The 19740-nt window shown below is 40.4% G+C and overlaps 1 protein-coding gene across 9 annotated transcripts in view; it reads right to left on the bottom strand.

The window, feature by feature from the left end:
* The window catches only part of ncor1 (nuclear receptor corepressor 1), an 80133-nt gene that overhangs the window by 10710 nt on the left and 49683 nt on the right, over nucleotides 1–19740 (bottom strand). For 6 of the 9 annotated variants that reach the window (XR_003597228.1, XM_028030859.1, XM_028030857.1 and 3 more), the window contains 17 exons: nucleotides 18067–18203; nucleotides 17879–17972; nucleotides 16383–16830; nucleotides 16178–16301; nucleotides 15228–15405; nucleotides 10680–10846; nucleotides 10172–10286; nucleotides 9306–9394; nucleotides 9047–9209; nucleotides 8848–8973; nucleotides 6319–6402; nucleotides 5971–6221; nucleotides 4311–4617; nucleotides 3419–3649; nucleotides 2993–3193; nucleotides 2447–2593; nucleotides 7–147 (listed from right to left, as the gene is read on the bottom strand). Coding sequence is in view for 8 of the 9 variants with exons in the window: in XM_028030859.1 (XP_027886660.1) it covers nucleotides 7–147; nucleotides 2447–2593; nucleotides 2993–3193; nucleotides 3419–3649; nucleotides 4311–4617; nucleotides 5971–6221; nucleotides 6319–6402; nucleotides 8848–8973; nucleotides 9047–9209; nucleotides 9306–9394; nucleotides 10172–10286; nucleotides 10680–10846; nucleotides 15228–15405; nucleotides 16178–16301; nucleotides 16383–16830; nucleotides 17879–17972; nucleotides 18067–18203 (3003 nt within the window). In the remaining variant the exon portion in view is untranslated. The remainder of the gene's footprint in view (nucleotides 1–6; nucleotides 148–2446; nucleotides 2594–2992; nucleotides 3194–3418; nucleotides 3650–4310; nucleotides 4618–5970; nucleotides 6222–6318; nucleotides 6403–8847; nucleotides 8974–9046; nucleotides 9210–9305; nucleotides 9395–10171; nucleotides 10287–10679; nucleotides 10847–15227; nucleotides 15406–16177; nucleotides 16302–16382; nucleotides 16831–17878; nucleotides 17973–18066; nucleotides 18204–19740) is intronic. The other 3 variants (XM_028030855.1, XM_028030858.1, XM_028030860.1) reach the window with 3 other exon arrangements.

Below are 19740 nucleotides of genomic sequence, written 5' to 3' on the forward strand. Positions count from 1 at the left end.
GCTCACCTCCACGCATGTATTCATTAGTGCGCTCCCGCTCTCTGATCTCCCGTTCCCTCTCCCTCTGTTGCTCCCTTTCCTTTTCCCTTTCCTTCTCCTGCTGCTCCCTCTCCCTCTCTGCATTAGCAGCAAGGTGGACTGGATGGCCTGAGCAGAACAGGGACAACAACATGCACGCAAAACGTTAAACGTTATACCTGCATGACATCATCACACCCCTGGCATGGTGTATGATGCATCAGATTGAAGTCATGGTTTAAATACTGGTCCACTGCACCGGGGGACTGGGTGAACATTTACCTGTGAACATTTAAATAGAGTCCACCAGAGTGCAATTTAATCAAATCCTAAACGCAGCTGTTCTGTGCAGACCTTTATAGGCAGCATCATGCTGTGTGGATACTTTCTTTTTCTTCAGTAGTAACAGAAAGGCTAGTCAGAGCTGATAGTAAGATGGAGTGGAGCTAAACACAGAGCCACCTTGGAAGAAAACCCGCTGGAGGCTGCAGAAGACGTGAGACTGAAGTGGAGAACAACCCTAAACACACAGCCATGATTCAGACCAAAGATTGGTCTTATGCAAGAATGGCCCAGTCAAAGTTCAGTCCTAGATCTTGGCATTCCACAAAACACTTGCCGCTTTCACTGCGGTAAAAGGTGGGTCTACAAAGTGAACAGAAATGAAAAACACATTTTAGATGCAATTTGCACACAGAAACATGCAACACTTTCCTTCCAAATCACAGACAGATGCTTTGTGTTGGTCTAAAACATAAACTACCAATAAAAAACATGAGGTCTGTAGTTATAATGTGACAATGTGGAAAATTTTCCCAGGTATGAATACTTTTCCAAGGCACAGCACACACACAAACACACAAGCACATTTGGTGTTACAGCTCAGTAAAACAGACCGTGCACATCGGGATGCGGTTGGTATGTAGTTGTTATTAGAAAGTTCAGGTACTTTAAATGTTGTCACAAGAAGAAGATTATGACTGGGTTTTTTCTGAAAACAGAAGCAAGTTAAACAAGCTAGTAATCATAAATAAACTGAAGAAATTTTAAATCTAAAATGAAGCTGTGAAGTCAGATCATCTTAGTGATTCCCACTGAATCTACACATTTGGGTGAAAGCAGAATTTGGACAGAAATAATCCAGAAACATGAAGAATTAGAGTGGAAACTAACAATTAATTTAGTAATTGATTAATGTACCGATAATTCTGAGGATTAATCGATTTAATTTTAAAAAACGGCACATTCTACAGGTATTTTACTTAGCCACATAAACATTTCTTATACAGTTTTAGAAATATATTAACTGATACAAATTTTTAAAAAATCCAGCGTCTTTTTAAAATAAGAAAATAAACATTTTATTGTCTAAAATGTAACACCATTGCATTCCTTAAGTAAATCTGAATAACCTATTTTCAGACAAAGGTGTTTTTATCTTAAATGCAAAAATGTATATAATATACAAATGTATATATTTTTTCACCAAATGGCTTCTTTTTTGTTGAGTCTGTATACTCCAGTTAACGATTAATCAATTACTAAATAAGCAGACGATTATTTCAATAATCGATTAATCGTGATTAATTGTCTCAGCCATATGGAAAATACAGTGAAACCTCGCTATAACGCGGTTCACCTTTCATGGTCTCGCTGCTTCGCGGGGTTTTTTGTGCAGTTTTTTTTTTTTTCACAGTGCATTGTGTTCTGCGTCCTGATTGGCTAAACAGTCTCTGCGCTTCTTCTCTACCTGTGTGCCAATAACGTTACGGTATTTCAATATACAGCTTGGCAAATTTTGGCAAATATTTTTGCCCAGAAGAAAAAAGAGTAACAACAAATACCGATAACTATGTTCTTCTCTCAAAAAACACACCTGCACCACAGGCTTCAGAAGAAAAAGACACTAGAGAGCGGAGTAAGGCCGCAGCGTCACAGTCAGAGGAACAGTGAAATACGCGAGTCACAATTTCTCCTACTGTACCTCGAATTGATGACTAAAATGATTATTTTACTGTAGTTATTTGTAAGAAAGCGTTCTATTTGTTAAAAAATTACTTAGGCCTGAAAAACAGTTTTTGTTCTTTGGTTTCAATGTAGAGTATTTAATTATGCTGTATAATCATTGTAAAAAAATAAAGGTAACTACTTCATGGATTTCGCCTATCACGGGTTCTTTTTGGAACCTAATCCCTGCGAAAAACGAGGGTTCACTGTATTGAAGTCTTCCAGAACTTCCGATCAAAATCTAAACATTCTATCAGAACACCTTGGCAGTTGCATATGAGACCGATCCCAGCGGTTACTGCGGTAACCCTAAACCTCTCTGAGCCGTCGAGACTCGCCCCAAGAGTGCGAGGGGGAACACAGAGTTGGTGGCAGTAGAGATAAGGGAAAAACAGGGTGTAGGATTGGGAGGGGTCCTCACCTGGCGATATGGAAGTTGAGTTGAAAGGCCTAGGAGGGAAAGGGGGCTGAGCTCCAGAGAGGTAGGCACGTTCCAAAGTGGGAGTACCTGTTCCCCCAGGGTGAGGCAACAGGATAGTTGGAGGCATCTGGGTTAGATCAATAATCCCTTTTACAGACAGAAGCAAAGGGCCAATGGTGAACAACAAGAATCGATCCATCAATTTCTGAATGTATGTAGACACTTGGCTGTAACCCATCACCTTCATCCCAAATCCCGCTTGATGAGTGAGCAACAGGGCTGCACGGAGTGGAATAGTGGTCAACTTGTAAGAAGCAACCACTCAGCAAATGTGAGATTTTGATGACCACACTCGATAAGTTGAGTAAGAGCCAAATGAGTCGCAGCCCCAATTTAAAAGAGCAAATCGGCTGAATTTGTCAATTTGTATTAAAAAGGAAGAAAAAGGTCATTTGCTTCTGGGCGTCTGCAAAAGGTAGCCACTACTTCACAAGCACACAGTCTGCATACTACAGCCCCCTGCCTTCTGTGGCAGATGAGACTTACCTCGAGGAGGTGGCGGGTACGGGATGGCGACGGGTTGTTCCCGCGGCGACAGCCCTCTGGCCATGTCGGGCCGAGGGATAACTTGCATCTGCTGCGACGTGATGTAATCGTTGAGGATGGTCTGCCGAGTGTTCTCCATGGTATACAGCTGGTAGGTGTTGTGGTAGCCGGTTGGTGAGGGTTGCCGGGGAAACATGAACGCTACAGGACACAAAGAACAAAAAAAAACCAAAATAACAAAAACAGATGAATGAATATGAACAGACGGCTCACTAATACTCATCGCTGTTGCTGACGTCAATCACTGAAAGAGATCCTGTTGACCGGATGCCTATGAATTAGGCAACCTGATCTGCTTTTGACAGCTATTTATAACTGAAGTAAAAAAAAAAAAAAAAAAGTGAGAACGGTTTAAAAACACCGTACCAGGATCGAGGCCTCTGTGGCGGAAGGCCAGGGTGGGATCCAGGTGTGGGGGCAGGTGGGTCTGATACACCTCTCCAGGAACCAAAGGCCGGTGGTGGGGGTCGAACGGGCTGTGGGAGGCCACGGGGTCGCCCACCGACACAGGCGATTTGGATGGGATGCTGTCCCTCTGTGTCGGGGTCATGGCACTCTTTCTGTCATGTGTGGCGGATTTGGCAGAACTCATGCCCCCTTAAAGACAAACAAATGATCCAGAATGAGTTGATTTTATGCGAAAATGCAAAAATCCAGCGATTTTGGAAAAAAAAAAATAAAAAATCAGAATTGGTTAAGCTAAATGAAAAATAGGTACTTTATAGTACAAACTACAGGGTGAAAATAGCAATATAAATGATCTTATTATTATATATTATACTGCTCAAAAAAATAAAGGGAACACTTTAAGTGTTAAACACCTGTTTAAGTGTTCCCTTTATTTTTTGAGCAGTGTATTTTTCCATGATGACAGGTAAGGCAAAGCCTCCCCTGTGTCCTCTGACCGCATGTCACTGGTTTGACATGAGTTTGACCGTGTACAAGCTTTGTAAAATGAAGATTTTACACTTCAGGAACAACGTAAATATGTGAATCTTGGATTAATATTTAATGTGACACGTTAACATCTCCACTCGTCAACCTACCTACTCAGACTGGAGCACAACATGAGGATCCCTTGCATACCGACAGATTAAAGCAGAAATCATTATGAATAATCGCTTTTAACTCGAAAATTGATTTTGAATCGAATCGTGGCCCCAAAACTTGTGAAACAGTAAACAATTCCCACTCCTACTAAATACACAAAGCATGAGTAAACAAAATTCTTTGCCCCTAAAACCTTTATGGGACTTACCCTCTGAGCCCCGTCCCAGCATGGGGGATCCTCTGGAGACGGGATTGGTGCTGTAGTTGACGGGGGTCCTGCGAGCACTGGCGTCCTCATACATGCTGGGGCTGTGCTGGGATTTCCCGGCCTCCTGGTGAGTGGAGCGCAGGACGGAGGCCGTGCTGTTGACCACAGAGTGCCGCACCGCCTTGCTCTCCTCGTACTTGGGTCGCTCCATGGCCTCCAGCTGGGGCATGCTGTGGGGAAGCTTGCTGGGGCTGGTGATGAGGGACTTGACGTTGTGTTTGATGGTCGGCTGGCCCATGGAGTAACTCTGTTGCAGAGAGGAGAAAATATTTCTATTTACATGGTGCTTTTAAGGATTTACTGCATGACAGGTGCATCTCTATAAGCTAGAATACCAGTGATTAAGTAGTTCAGTAGTTCAATTCAATTCAGGGCTGTAAGTAATGATTGTTTTAGTAATCAATTAATTGGATTAAAAAAATGGCACATTCTACAGATTTTTCATTTAATCACTACAGCCTTTTTATACAATATTACAAATACATTAAACAATGCAAATAAACAAATAATTCAATTCCCTTTTTAAATAAGAAAATAAACATTTTATTGCCTGAAGTGCAATGACAGAGGATTCCTTTAGGACCAGCTGAAGCTAAAATTAGGCCAATTGAGGAGCTTTGGCTAAAACATATTTCCAGATAAAAGTGTTTTTATCTTAAATGCAAAATGTATTTTGTACAGTTTTGGGTAATTGATACTCTGAATATGCTGTTCCTGGTCTGCAATGGATGTTTTTTGAATCTATAAACTATAGTTAACAACTAACCAATTACTAAACTAGTTGATATTCAATAATCGATTAATCACAATTAACCTGATCAATTGTTTCAGCTATAACTCAAATAGGTTATCTTAAACAGGGGTGTCCAAACTTTTGTCACATGGGTCAAAATTGTCAAGTTAAAAAGACTTGCAGGCGGGAAAAAAATTTTTTTTTCTTCTCAACAAAACATTAAGCTGCAGAACTTTGATTTTATAAAAATAAAGAAATATTTTTGTTGGGAAATGTGTAAATTATTGCAGATCCAAAACTGAAAAAAGGTTCTGAAGGCTTGCCTCACTAAAAGAAAGGCATCCAGTTTTTCCAAATTTTTAATATCTTGACTGAAAAAAAAGAAAAGAAAAAGATTTGGTCAATTCTGATCTCCAAAAACAGCATTTAGGTCACCATTTCTTTGAAAATGCTTATAGGATTCAGCCAATTTTAGTAAATGAATGAGATGCAGATTTGGCTGCAGCAGCGTTTACTTTTGAGTAAAAGTAAGAAAGCAATAATCCTGGTTATATAGAGATATATAAAAATATAAATTATGGAGTCTTGAAGTGTTACATTTACAGAATAAATGCAAAAATCTCCACAAAAGGAGCATAAAAAGCCTACAGAATGAGCCTAAAATGTAGATACAAATATAATACTTTGTGTTGTAGCCAATATTTTCTATTGTAAGATTTTAATTTGTGATAATTTTGCCTTAATTAAAAATAAAAAGTCTTGTATCATTCTTGAATTGCAGTCAGGGGCTAAAATAATCTGTTTAAGGGCTGCAAATGGCCCCTCTGGACATCAGTGATCAATAAAGGGTTAATTTTGTCCACAAACCTGAGACATGGATCCCTCTATTACCCTCCTGTCCGGCAGGTCAGGAGTCTTGCACATGTCCTGTCCAGGTTGGTCCTGTCTGGGGATTTCGTGAATGGAGCGCCCCCTCTCTTTGATGGTGTTAACTCCTTCGTAGGGCTTGCCTTTGCCGATGGCCTCTTCGAATGTTCGGATAGGCGGGCTTTCTGTTTTTATCAGCTTCCCGTATTTCACTGCATCCTCATACACGTCAGCAGTAGTTCTCGGTGTCCCTAAAAGAAAAATGGATAAATAAATAAAAATTACTCCAGGCTTGCTTTGTTTTTGACACAGCAAACTACAAATGTGGAAAGCTTTCCAGGCATCCACCTTGCATAATGGATCCAGGGATCAGCGCTCTTTCCTTGGAGTCGCCAGGATGCCCTTCTCTAGGTAAAGCCCTACTAATCAGACCTGGAATGAAAGAAAATATCACTCATGAAACAAAAAATACAAACCAGGACACACACTATTAATACCCCTTACACTTTCTTACATTACAGCCATGAGCCTCAGTGTATTTTACTGGGATTTTATGTCCTGTACTAGTACTACGTAGTGCATCATATAAGTGGAAGCCATCCTGTCTAGCATTTGTTCCAGTTTGATTTGACAGTCTTTCTTTTCTATTTTATGAGAATTAAAATATCCGTTTTATGTGACCGCTTTGTCTTCATTTGTCTTATTTTTGTGCAGCACTTTGGGCAAACTTACCGTATTTTCCGCACTATAAGGCGCACCTAAAAACCTTCAATTTTCTCAAAAGCCGACAGTGCGCCTTATAATCCGGTGCGCCTTATAAATGGACCAATATTGAGCCACAACAGGTCTCGCAACTACGGTAAGCAGCCGCCGACTTCATTTTCCCCCGTGGAAGAAGAAACGGGAAAGCAGACGCCGACTTTATTTTCCCCGTAGAGGAAGAAACGGAGGAAAGCAGACGCCAACTTCATTTCCCTGTAGAAGAAGAAACGGAGGAAAGCAGACGCCGACTTTATTTTCCCCGTAGAGGAAGAAACGGAGGAAAGCAGACGCCAACTTCATTTCCCTGTAGAAGAAGAAACGGGAAAGCAGACGCCAACTTCATTTTCCCCGTAGAAGAAGAAACGGGAAAGCAGCCGCCGATGCAGCCAGCGGTGCAAGCTGGGTTTTGTGTAAAGACCCCAAAATGGCTCCTATTAAGAGACATGCTTACAACGCAGAGTTTAAGCTCAAGGCGATCAGTCACACAGTAGAATATGGGAATGGGCTCTTTGCACCTGCCGCGCTGACGTCACAACCGCAAGCGCAAATGCGGCTCTCTTTTTTCGCTTTGAGTTACCATGACAGCTAGAAAAGACAAAGTCTTATTTCAGACGCAAATAAAACAATACTATGAACATTGCTGTCTTCCTAATATAATGGGCTTTTAAGTTTTCATGGATTTCCAAACGATCCTGAATTAAGAAGACGGTGGCTTGTAAATATTCGTGCTACCAGTTAAAGCTAACGCCGCACAGCAAAGTTTGCAGCCTTCACGTCACTCCGGATCAACTTCTTCAGCCTAAAGAAGAAGGTAAAGGAGCCTCCTGTGTTATTTCCATGGAATCACTTCTGTATTCAGCCTGAAAGAGCGAGTTTATGGGAACGAGAGAGCAGACCAGAGCCAGACAGCCGAGCTACTGATCCGCCTGTACAAACCGCTGTAAACACCGTCCTGCTTCACAAGAAGCATGCAAAACTAATAAAGCGAAATAACACGGAGACCTTAAGGAACACGGCCATATTTTTCTAAAAGCAACAACTTTGAGCCTGAACCGTCAGCTGAACTAGAACTCCGACACCAGAGCTAATGCTAAGCTATGGGCTCGTTGTGCTTCAGAAGCAAAAAGCCTGAACCGTAAAATCCCCGTTACTTGGTCTCTTGACACTAACGACAATAAACCACGTAATATACTTGAACATAAGGTAAAAACATTGTCCGTTAATGAATGATGAAAAATGTTTAGATACTTAGATAGCACATTTTTACAAGAAAAATGTCCGGCATAAGCTAAAGCTAATGTTAGCTACAAAGTTTAAAGAAAGTAAAACTCACCTTCATATCTGTGTATAACGAGGCGAACATGTTAAAACCTTTCTCCAGCTTATTGTCGGGGCTTCGGCTCGATGTTCATCATTAAGCTGAGGTGCAAAGAGCCCATAGAGCAGCAGTGAGAGAATTTAACATGAACAATCAATGGTGCGGAAGTGGAGGAAGCAACAGCTGTTCATTTTGGGAATGAACAGAGTTTTCAGAACGCTGGTTTGTAATCTATTAATAAAGTTTGACTGACCTATCTGACTATTTTGTCGACATTCCCTTTATCGCAGTTCCATCTAATGGAAGCATAACGTAACCCCAGCCTCTACTGTAGCGTCTATTCTATGCGCCTTATAATGCGGTGCGCCTTATATATGAAAAAAGTTTTAAAATAGGCCATTCATTGAAGGTGCGCCTTATAATGCGGTGCGCCTTATAGTGCGGAAAATACGGTACTCTTTTTTTGGGGGGGTGGGGGGGATTGCTTTATACATAAACTGGATTTGGGAAAGGTCTGACCTGGAGAGATTTCGGACATGTTCCCCTGAGTGGTGGGTCTGTGCAGATCATTTGTTTCACTTTTTATGGGTAACAGATTAAAGGGGTCTGAAAGCCACAATTTATAGAACTTCATTTGCAATGTTTTAAAAAGACATTCATAATTTTCCTTTCAAGTTGCCATTATGTGCTATCTTGTGTTTGTCTGTCACATAAAAGCCTTGAAGTTTGCGGTTGCGACACGACAAATTGTGTTTTTCCAAAGTGAAGTGGTAAAGTCGGTGACACACGAAGAGTACCCTCGAATGGAGCGCCCTCCCTGCCATGGTGTGCTCTTCCCATGGGACTCTCCATCATGTCATGGGTGCGTTTCAGGTCATGACCTGTTCTGGGGCTTCTGGTGTTTTCCCTGGGATTCTTTAAACCTATTAGAAACAAAGAAATCCAGCTTTAAAGCTTGCAGGTATTAGGCACTTCAACAGTAATAAATCTACATACCATCATAGGAGATGATATGGCCACTTTTGCCTTCATAAATGACTTTAGCTAGCTGCTCCGCCCGGGCTTTATCTGGGCTGCCCAGGTCCTCTGTAGCCAGCTTTGTGATTGTGCCCTTCAGGAGGTCAGCAGCTATGCTAGGCTGGGACAGAGCGGGAGTGCCCTGTGTCGTTGACAGCAAAACAAAGTTACTTCAAGGGATACCAACACACACAGTGGAACCAATAAAGTGTAAATAATTTGTTTAATAATTGATTACCTGAGTGATGGATCCTCTGAAAGCCAGGCCTTCACCAACCTTTGCCGGGTTGCCTCTGCCGTCCTGGATGGAGGACATCACAGCTCCTGCTGGGCGGGACAGAAGAAGAGTTCAAGTGGAAAATTTAACAAGTCATATGACATCTGATGACAGACGCAGAACAAGTACTCAAACTATGATGGAAGAATATTTCCACCATATGAAAACAGGGTTCCTATGTCCCTATTTTTCCCAGATTTGATTGCTTCTGCCACACTTTTTAAAACTTTCTGAACATCTGGGAAGAAAATATAAACCTATCTGCTCGAACATCAGCCGGGTCTTACTGTCTACAGATTCTACCAAACATGAAACTGGGTAATGCTAAATTTGGTATCCGATTTCTGAAGTGCGATTGAAGGGACTTTTTTGTTTTTGTCATCTTGACTAATTTGGATCCATTTGATCCAAGTTAGTTGGATCAAATGGAATCTGGTTACCATTTGAACCAGATTCACCTAATGCTAAAAAAAAAAATCATAGATCCAGTTCAACCTGAATTCAAAGTTTCCTCACTTATTGTTTTATGCTGTTTAAATCCGTCTGATAAAAAAATAGGTGTAATTTTTGTACAGTTGTAGATTAATTACTGCTGTGAGTAAGCTGCCTTTCAGCAAATAGCCCTTTTTTTTTAGACTTTATGGTCAAGTTAACGATTAATCGATTATCAAACCGATTGATGATTATGTTAATCATCGATTCATCACGATTAATTTTTAAAACATAATCTCATCTGAGTCTGATGTTAGTTTGAAGAGATAATCTTGTGTTTTTTTGGTTTCAATGTTGGTGTGTTTGTGTAGTCATGTGCCAAACGTTGGACCTACCAGGCTTGTTGGGGTCCATCTGCCGTGGCAGCCCCAGAGAGATGGATCCTCCAGAGCTCTTCGTCCCCTCTGGCCCGTAGATGGCATGAGAGGGCAAATATGTGCCAGGAGTTCCCTGGATAAGAAACAGGACAAACAGTTCATCTCGTGTTCAGGTCACTGCGGCTAACAGAATAATAAAGTGGTGTCAAGTGATACCGATCATCATTTAACTCCTGATGCACTGATTATGTTATGCTGTCGACTACCTCATGTGGTGAAAAACCAACCGAGGACGCTAATACAACAAGAATATTGTATTAGTGGAGCATCAATTACGGCTCTAATCATAAGTAGAACAAATGCGCAAATAAAATTGGATTTGAAAAGGACGAGTGGGTCGCGTTGAGGTAAACAAACCCAGATTTTCCAATTTAAACGGAACCGTCCACGTGAAGCCTGTTAGAGAATTAGATTTTAACATGAAGACGGAGAATATCAGCAACTTGGAGAGACCCGGGTGTCTTACCTGGGAGATGGAGCCGCCCTGGATGAAGGAGGGCTTGTCTGTGGGCTTGTTAGTTGGAATGAGCGGAGGAGGAGAAGGAATGTTGGGAGGTCGACTGTGCCTGTTGAATGGCAGACGGACTCCGTCGTTCATGCTCTGGACCAGCTGGGTGGGGTTGGGGTGGAGGACTGGAAGGGAAATGACACAAAAGACGACAAACTCTGATTAATGACTGATTAGAGAATTTTTATGGCGTTCGTCACAGAGCTGGGCGATGTTGCATAAAAATTAAATCTTTTGTCATACCAGGTTTGATTTTAAACGCTTTGTTTTTCTCACTTTCTTTTCTAGAAATTAGTTTAGAAATGACAGAAAACATTTTCAAAACTCACTTATGTGAGTTGTGTAACGGAGTATTAGGATGATGCTATGAGATTTTTTGTTTAATTACGAGAATAAAGTCATAATATTTGCAAAATAAAACACGCAATTTTACCAGAAAAACATCTTAAAATTACAAGAAAAAAGTTTGGTTAATTAATCTTTTGTTATTTTTTGTGGGGGAGTTCGGAATGCTTGTAATTTTATTCTAATTTAATTTAAATTGAAAAATATTTTAATTGATCCAAAAGGAAAATTAAATGTTACAACTAATCTCGTAATTAAAAAATATGTTGTCGTAGAGTTGATCTAAACAGAAGCTCTAAACAGGTTTGTCAAACAAGATGGCGTGCTGACATCAGTTGACTATGGAAACCCAAAGAGTGCAATGGTGAAAAAGTTCCAGATTCTCCAAAAAATTAAAACTTCAAAACAAAAAAAATTAAAAATCAATTAATCACCCAGTTCTGGTTTGTAAACATTTCTCATTGCAATATTCCATACTCTTCTAGACTTAATATGGAGTTGTTTTTACTTGTTTTTAAAACTACACAAGTTTCTACAGCGGATGGACAAAACGAACAGAACTATTAACGGATGGAAGGGAAAACAGATAAATGGTTAAATAGATTGACAGACTGATAAAAGAAAAACCAGATTAATAAATCAAACTTCATACTTGTCCACCCTACAAGGGAAATTCTATAAGTCTTTCTCAGCATCTTAGCTCCAAAAGCCCTCATTTCCCCTCAAAGCCTTCTGATAGCACTCTTGAGTGGTCAGGTAAGCCTTGAAGTTTAATGGCCTCTCTTCAGACAGAGGTAACTTTGGCCCATGCTCCCTGTCTCCTTTAATGTATCACGGGAAAGCGGAGCAGACAGAATAGTTCATAACAAACCACAGATCCACAGCAGCGCAGACCGAGCGGCCTCGCTGCAGGGGAGAGCACCTCGTGTTCTGCTCTCTGCAAAATAAAAAATGCAAACGGCTGGAAGAGTTCCTCTGATTGTCACAGACATTATAATCCTGTCAGTTCAAAAGGGGACGAATGAGAAAACAAGTCCCTCTATAACAGATTTATAAAGCCCTGCTCCAGGGAGACGGTTCGTAACCAACAGGCTGTCAGCGGCTGCAGAGAGAACATCATGACAAACAGACACAAAATCGAGAGAAATCGGAATATTGACACAGAAAAGCCTAAATCACATTGGATTTATTCTGACCCCAATTCATGAGTCAAAGACTTAGTGGTAAAATTATTTTTGTACCATTGCCAGGAATAGATTTTAACTTATTTTCATTAATGCAAGAAGTTATTTCTGATTGGAGATCCCACCGGCATCTATACTGACAGGATCATAAAAAAAACACTAACAAAAACATTTAAGAAAAACGGCAGTTTTAATTTTAATTTTATTAAAGCCAGACTGCGAATAAGGCTGCAAATAATGATTATTTTAGTAATAGATCATTCTATTATTACTCTATTATTTTGACGATTTATCAAGTAATGGTATTTTTAAAATTAGGTAACTTCTGCAGACTTGTTATCTTACCATTTAAGCTTAATTTACATTATAAATACATTAAAAAATATGCATAAAATCATTTGATTCATTTTTAAAATAAGAAAATAAATATTTCATGGACTAAAATGCAATAACAGCATTCTTTTAGTAGACTCTTAATCAATTGCGGCAAAGGATGCTTCTGCAGCTTACTTCTAATGTCAACATGAGAAACGCTCAGCCCTTTCTGCAGAGTTGGCATCAATACAATGTAGAGCTAATCTGTTGATTAATTTTTGGGCAAACCGTTTAATAACTGGGCAGTAGATTTTTCCTAATAGAATTTCAACCAGGTGAAGCTAAAAATTTGTACAAGGAATACAAAGCTGTATTCCTAGTACAGTTTTGGCCTAATTACTTCTCTGAATGTGTTGCTCTTTCAGCAAATGACCTTTGAGTCTAAACTAGTTGACCATTATTTCAATAACTGATTAATCACAATTAATCCGATTAATTGTTTCAGCCCTGGTTAGTTATGAAAAGCCTTTGTTGGCACTGCAGCAATAAAATGCTTCTCATCATTGCTGACCAGCTTTATGCATGTTTCCGTCTTTGCGGATGAACTCAAAAGTCTTTGAGTTTGGAAAACCTCCATACCATCACCTTAATCTTTACCTCCCTTAGGATTCTCCACCAGATTCTGTCTGGGGAACTCCAACTTCACCATTTCTAGCCAGAGGAAATAGGCTGATAAACTTATAATATTACTTTAGACCTAAATCTGCGTGGAGTATGAATACCTTTAGACTCTATAAGGGTTGTTGTGGTTAAGCTTGGTAATTGGCGCAAACTTCAGATTGGTGAAGCTCTAATTATTTTAATTTCAATCAACAAAATGTTATTTTCCTGCTAGCAAGTTCGACTCTTTTGGTGAAACATTTATGTTTAATTCTTAGCTAGTGCAACTAAAGCAGCTCTTACTCTACACTGTGCTAGTCACAACAGATTTCATAGAGCTAAACCACACATATTCATGCGGCAATGAAAGAATAACCTTCACACGTCATTTGGATCTCAGAGGTGACCAGTGCTGCCAGGAGGACGATTTAACTATTCATCTTAAAGTGAAACATAAGCAAAGACTACATACAAAACCCTACAGAATAAAGTCATGAATGCAGTCATTATCCCTGCCAGAGATGGTAAATATGTTCATGTTCCCAGTTAAACGAAGTTCAAATGCATCTTGTATAGAGTTTATTAAATAGAGGAAATTCAAGAAGACTTGTTTAGAGCACAGAAGGTCAGACTTCTTCCAATGGTGGCCACAAATGTCATATTTTCTCATTTTGCTAAAACAATTCTACAGTAAAAACTAAATATGCAACATTTAAAAAAAACAAAACATTTTGGAGGCACTAAACATAAAGTTTACGTGATATCATTTTCTTATTTAAGAATGAAACTGGATTGTTTATTTGAATCTTTAAATGTATTTCTAATTTTGTGTAAAAAAAAAAGGCTTAAGTGGTTAACTGAAAAAAATTAATTACCAGAATAATCTATTACTAAAATACTTGTTAGCTGCAGCCCCAAACAACAGATTAATAAGTTTAGAGAAAGTGGAATCTAAAGGCCTCAAACACCTTGTAGCAGAAATTAAAAGACAAAACAGCAGGCAGGCAGGCAGACAGAAACAGAATCGACCAGCAAAATAAGGTGAAGATGTGCGATTCTTTTACCTGGAAGCTCTCAGAAAGAGGAGGAAACGAGGACACGGGGGTCAGGCTGAAGTAAAGCCTCGCTCAGCCCCACAGGGAGAGTCTCTCATTAGAGAGACTAATGGCCATAATGCTGACCCAGAATGGATGGACCTGTGTAAATAACCCCACTCACCCACCTGGACACACACCTGCTAAAACGTCTGTGCCATGTAGCTGTCAAAGCTCGGCGGCTCACCGACTGCTCCGCTCCTCGCAGCACTTTGGCTTCGGGGTGCTAAAAGCTTTTCAGAGTCAAGCACATGATGTCACGGCTCTCTCGCACTTCGTGACTAAACTACGTCTGACCACCCAGGAGAACAAAGCCTTCCGCTCCCAACCGGAGTCACATCAGGAGGATCGCCGCCACAGACTCCAGATCGGTTTAGTCATGTTGTAAACAGGATCTGGTAAATTCTCTCTGCTGACATGCATGACGGCAGAACCTGCTGCCCCTCTGGGGTTCCAACAATATTTCCAAGGCAAATGTCCATGATTAAGTTGATTCGATTAACAACATTAAAAATAGCAGATTACTATTAATTTACAAAAAATGTTTCTACAGAAATCAGGCTTTAAATACAGGATCTGCAAATGGTGGATAAAAAGGACAAGAGATGACTGATAGAATAAGTCCAAACATAGAGAGATGATGGGACAACGACTGACAGAAGGTGGACGAATGAATGTAAGGGCAAACTGTTGAAATGATAGATAGATGAGAGAACAGATTATTGGAAAAAGATAAACAGGACATAAACATATAGATGCAATCAAGAATAATTTTCCATGTTTTGTTTTTCCACACCAATCCAGACCGCACAGAAACCCTATTTGTCTCCTAGGAGACTCCACAACAACAATCAGGCCTTCAGCAACACAACAGGTGCACAGCAACTAAAGACCAGCTCTTCTCGTACCGTCTCTGTCCAGCACAGAAGGGCTGCGAGTGTTGAAGTGGGGTCTCCGCTCCAGGTCGCCCTGATCCTGCCGCTGCTTCTCCTCCTGGTGAGCCGAATCATGCGCTGCTTTGATCTGGTGCTGCAGCATGGTTAAACCGCTGATGGGAATGCCGCCAGGACCGTACGAACCAGGCACCTGGATTAATGCAGCAGGAGAAATCGATTCAGGACACAACACAGAAGAAAAATGGACACAGATACATTAAGTAATTGAAAGTACGGGGTTAATGCATGTTTCACCAACTCAAATTTGATACTGTCATGAATAAAATTTAAGACTTATACCACAACAGTGATGTACAAAAGAAATAAAAAAAGGCTGCTGCTTTGAGAAGCTCAAAGCAGCAGCCTTGAGCTTCTCAGATAATAAAAATGGCATAAGGTCATTTAGTTAGCTAAGTGGCTAAAAAGAGAGCCATACGCTAGCTGCTAATGGCTTGTTTGCTTGCTAGATAGCAAGGAGATAACAAGCAAAGCTATCAAACATTAGCAGCTTCTTACTGGTAGACCTCTATCGCCTTGAGTCACAGAGCGCAGGGACTGAAGATGTCAATTCACATTTAGAAATTATCCCATGAGATATTTACGGACTTGACTACCATAGTCAAGCTACTGCTATCATGAAATATAAGACCTGCAAGTAACTTTTCTAAGGCCAACTTACATGTTCTCTAGTGAACGTAAGAAATATTAAGGCCTTAATTTTAAACAAATTCATTTACGTTAACTTTTTAAACAAAGGTTTAATAAACCATTTCTTCATCTCAAACAGTTGAATTGGACCACCTCGTTCGCTGAGGACTGGGTACATCTAGTTCAAAAATGAGAGAGTTGACAGAAGTGAAGTTTCCCCTGCGTTACAGCTGCCTTCATCTTTGCCAGTGTAAATAAATCAAGCTGAAACTAACCATAGGAGGGATGGCAGCTGCCCTGTGCTGCAGCTGCTGGATGTTGAGCTGGGCTTGCTTGGGCGAGGGCATGAACACTGTTCCCGGAGGGCTGAGCAACGATGGTTTTTCCATGGGGTATATTCTGCAGAAATAGCCAAATAAAATAGGTAATTGTGTTACAGAGCAGTTATATTGCAAGTATAAAGAGGTTTCGGAGGCTCACCTCTGCCGATCAGGCTCGGCCTCCACATCTTCATCAGCACTGCAGGTGGCGCTCGAGTCATTGTCCGAGTGGAGCTCCCTCTGCCGTTCGCCCGGCTCTCCCTTTTCGCCCTTCTCCTTGATCTCGGGCTCCACCTTGACTTGAACCTCCCCGGTCTTCATGTCCACATCCTGAGGTTCGGTTTTGGGATGCACGGGGCCATGGAAGGAAGAAAGCTTGACTTTTTCTTCCTGGGATCCGCTCTCGCTCTCTGGGCTCTTCTCTTCCTTGACGCGAAGCTCCCCATATGAAGGCTCTACAGACTTTCCATTGCTGGCTTGACCTTTGTCCTGGTCTGCACCTGGAGCTTCGCCTGCCGTGCTCTCCGGTCTCTTTGAGTCGACTGATTTTGAGGAGTCGTGCTGAGAGGGTGAAGGTGCGCTCTCTGTATCAGAGCTGTTATCACCAACTAAGGAAAAAGAAGAATATGTCAAGGATTTGGGTAAAGGCTTCAAATGTTACAGATAAATAACATAAACCCTTTTTATACTTTCACAAACCAAACACAAACCATCAAAATACACAACACATCAAACGAGATGAAACATGCAGATCCGCCTGCCATTATCAGCTTGCATGTTCTTCACTGCTGCAGCTGTTGCCATAGTGATATCAGTAGATGAATTAAAGTTAGAGTTCCAGCTTAACTCAATATCCTAGTGTTTACAAGAACACTTTCACATTCCTATGTCCTATGTCTGCTCTTGACAGCTGTTTGTTTCTCACACTGTATATGGATCTCTACATCCTTAATAGCATCAAGCCTTTAATAATAATAACAATAAGTAGAAGAATACACAAAGCATCGAATGGGTTTACAATCAAAGTGAGTCAGTGGTGAAGTCAAACATTGTCTAGTTAAATGGCAGCAAATTTACATGTAAAAAAAACTAGCTAGAAAGGGTATACACGCAGCTAGTTAGTGGTAGCCTCAACTTCCTTAGATCACAGAATTAAGTAAAACTTTTGTGTGACAGTCAGGGACAGATTTGCAACGATGTGGGCCCCTATGCTGGAGCTTGTTTTGGTAACCCATCCACCGAAAAAAGTTTTGCTAACGCAAATCGCACACCAATAACAGGTAGTTTAATGCATAATTGTGTATTAACTGATGATACCAACTGATGGAGGTTTAATACATCCCTTGGTCAATAACTCCATGTTATTCCCCCCAAAAAACCAATTATTATACATTCATTATTTTCAAATACTTCCGTTTTGTTTATATTCATAAAAATTCCCAAAATATTATTACTTTAAACAGACTGAACTCAAGCTGGGTAACCCAAAAACAGGAACTGGAAATGTAGCCAAAACCAAATGTGTGTGCACATGTGCAGCTTTTATTCCAACTGCCCTTGGACTTGGATCTCTGATAAAGAGGAAGGAAAGAGTGTGGGAACATAAATGTGTGCGTGTGTGTGTGTGAAACAGAACACACGCTTCTTCTGTCTGACCTTCACTGTCATCTGCATTGTCCTCGTCATCATCAGGTGATGCCGTGGCTTGGCCTTCCCCTTGAGACGTATCAGCGCGAGCTCTGCGAGTATCCTGGGAAACAGACCGAGATTACCACCTTGCATACACATGTTGCACGCTCCCGCGACAGCAGACCTTGACAGGAAGCAGAAAGCTGGAAGTTTACCTTCTTGTGCTGCTGGAGCAGGTTGTCCAGGTTGTGGCGCCTCTTGTAATTGAAATAGAAGTTCTTGCACTGTGCCTCGCTTTTGGTGCCCACCATTTTGGCGATGGCTGTCCAGTTTCTGCCATGTTCAACGAGCCCTGGGACAGAAAGCACAAGGACGATTCGAAATGTGGTTCATATAGTCTGATGCGGTGTGAAAAACGCAACAATATGCTCTATATTAGTGACGTTCTGATCCGTTCTCAAGTATCAAGGCACTTCTTTTTCTTGGAGTAAACTCAACTCCCAATGCCGGTTGGTCTACTGTAGTTACAATTTGAATGGAAAATGTATTTTTTTAAATCTACTATGTTTAAAAAGCAGGAAAATAGCTGTGTCTGCACACAGTTAACTGGAAACGTACTAAAATATATGACTAACAAGTCGCCTAAAAACAGAGAGCAAACATGCTAATGTTAGCCTAAGACTTTAGCAAACTGCTACACATAAAAACAAGTTAAGAGTTTACAGGATCTACAGGGTGGGCCATAAGTTTCCATACATAGGAAAATGTAAAATGTATATTTCTTTTATATTTCAGATATCCACGAAGATGCGTTTGACAAAAGAGCAAAGAATTGAAATTATACGGCTGGACCGGGAAGAACTCGCATGGTTGCACGAAACTTTAACAGAAAACATGGAACGAACATCACACACGACACTGTGGCAAAACTTATTTGTAAGTTTAAGAAAACTGGAAATGTTGCAGATCAACCTCGAAGTGGTCCAAGACGTGCAGCAAAAATAAAAATGGTTGTCCAATGTAAAATGTTTATTTTTTCTATTATATGGAAACTTATGGCCCACCCTGTGTACATATATCCAGTCATATATATATTTAGAAACAGATGTTGTTAAGCTATTAAAGCATATCCATGGTATTAAATTTATGGCAGTATCTGACTGGGACACCGTTTCAATCATTTTAAATGACTCATATCGGTAAAGTAAAGTTTTTTTCTTATCTGAAAATTTCTTTACTATGTTTTTATGCTATTTAATTTAAACGCAACTGTAAAAACCTCAATGATGTTTTGTTACACCAAAACTCTGAAAGCCAGACCTAAAATAAGTATTAAAATCCTATCATTCTGTCAGTCGACTCAGTATCTAATCAGCTCCGAGCTCGACAAACTTTAGAAACTGCTCAGCAAGCTGCAGTGAACTTGGCAGATGGCCATTTACCTTTGACATTAGGGTGTCTCTCTTTGAAAATCTGTAACCCATGGTGACCAGCTCTCCCTGCCAGCCCTACTTAGATGAAAGATGCTGGCAGCTTAACAAATTATCACAAAACACCAAAACTGTTCCAATTAGATGATGGAATGAGGGCATTGTCAAGAGACTAGTGAATGTTACCTAAAACATATATGCACCAACGTCCTTTAAGATTATCTATGGCTAACGGCGATGTAATTAGGACTTATGTATATGGATATTTTAGAAATCGAGTAATCTATTGGTTACTCTTACGATTGACTGAGTAATCAGGATAAAAAAAATAAAGTAAAACATTGGTAAATCTAACATAAGAGCAGTATTACTATCGCATATCAACATCAATCCAATTTTTCACAGTTGAGCTTCCCTAACAATAACTTTTCTGTAGTTTAGAAAATTAATTTGTAACAA

This window comes from Xiphophorus couchianus, chromosome 11 (genome assembly GCF_001444195.1).
Source record: "Xiphophorus couchianus chromosome 11, X_couchianus-1.0, whole genome shotgun sequence".
In the NCBI taxonomy this organism is placed as follows: Eukaryota; Metazoa; Chordata; class Actinopteri; order Cyprinodontiformes; family Poeciliidae; genus Xiphophorus; species Xiphophorus couchianus.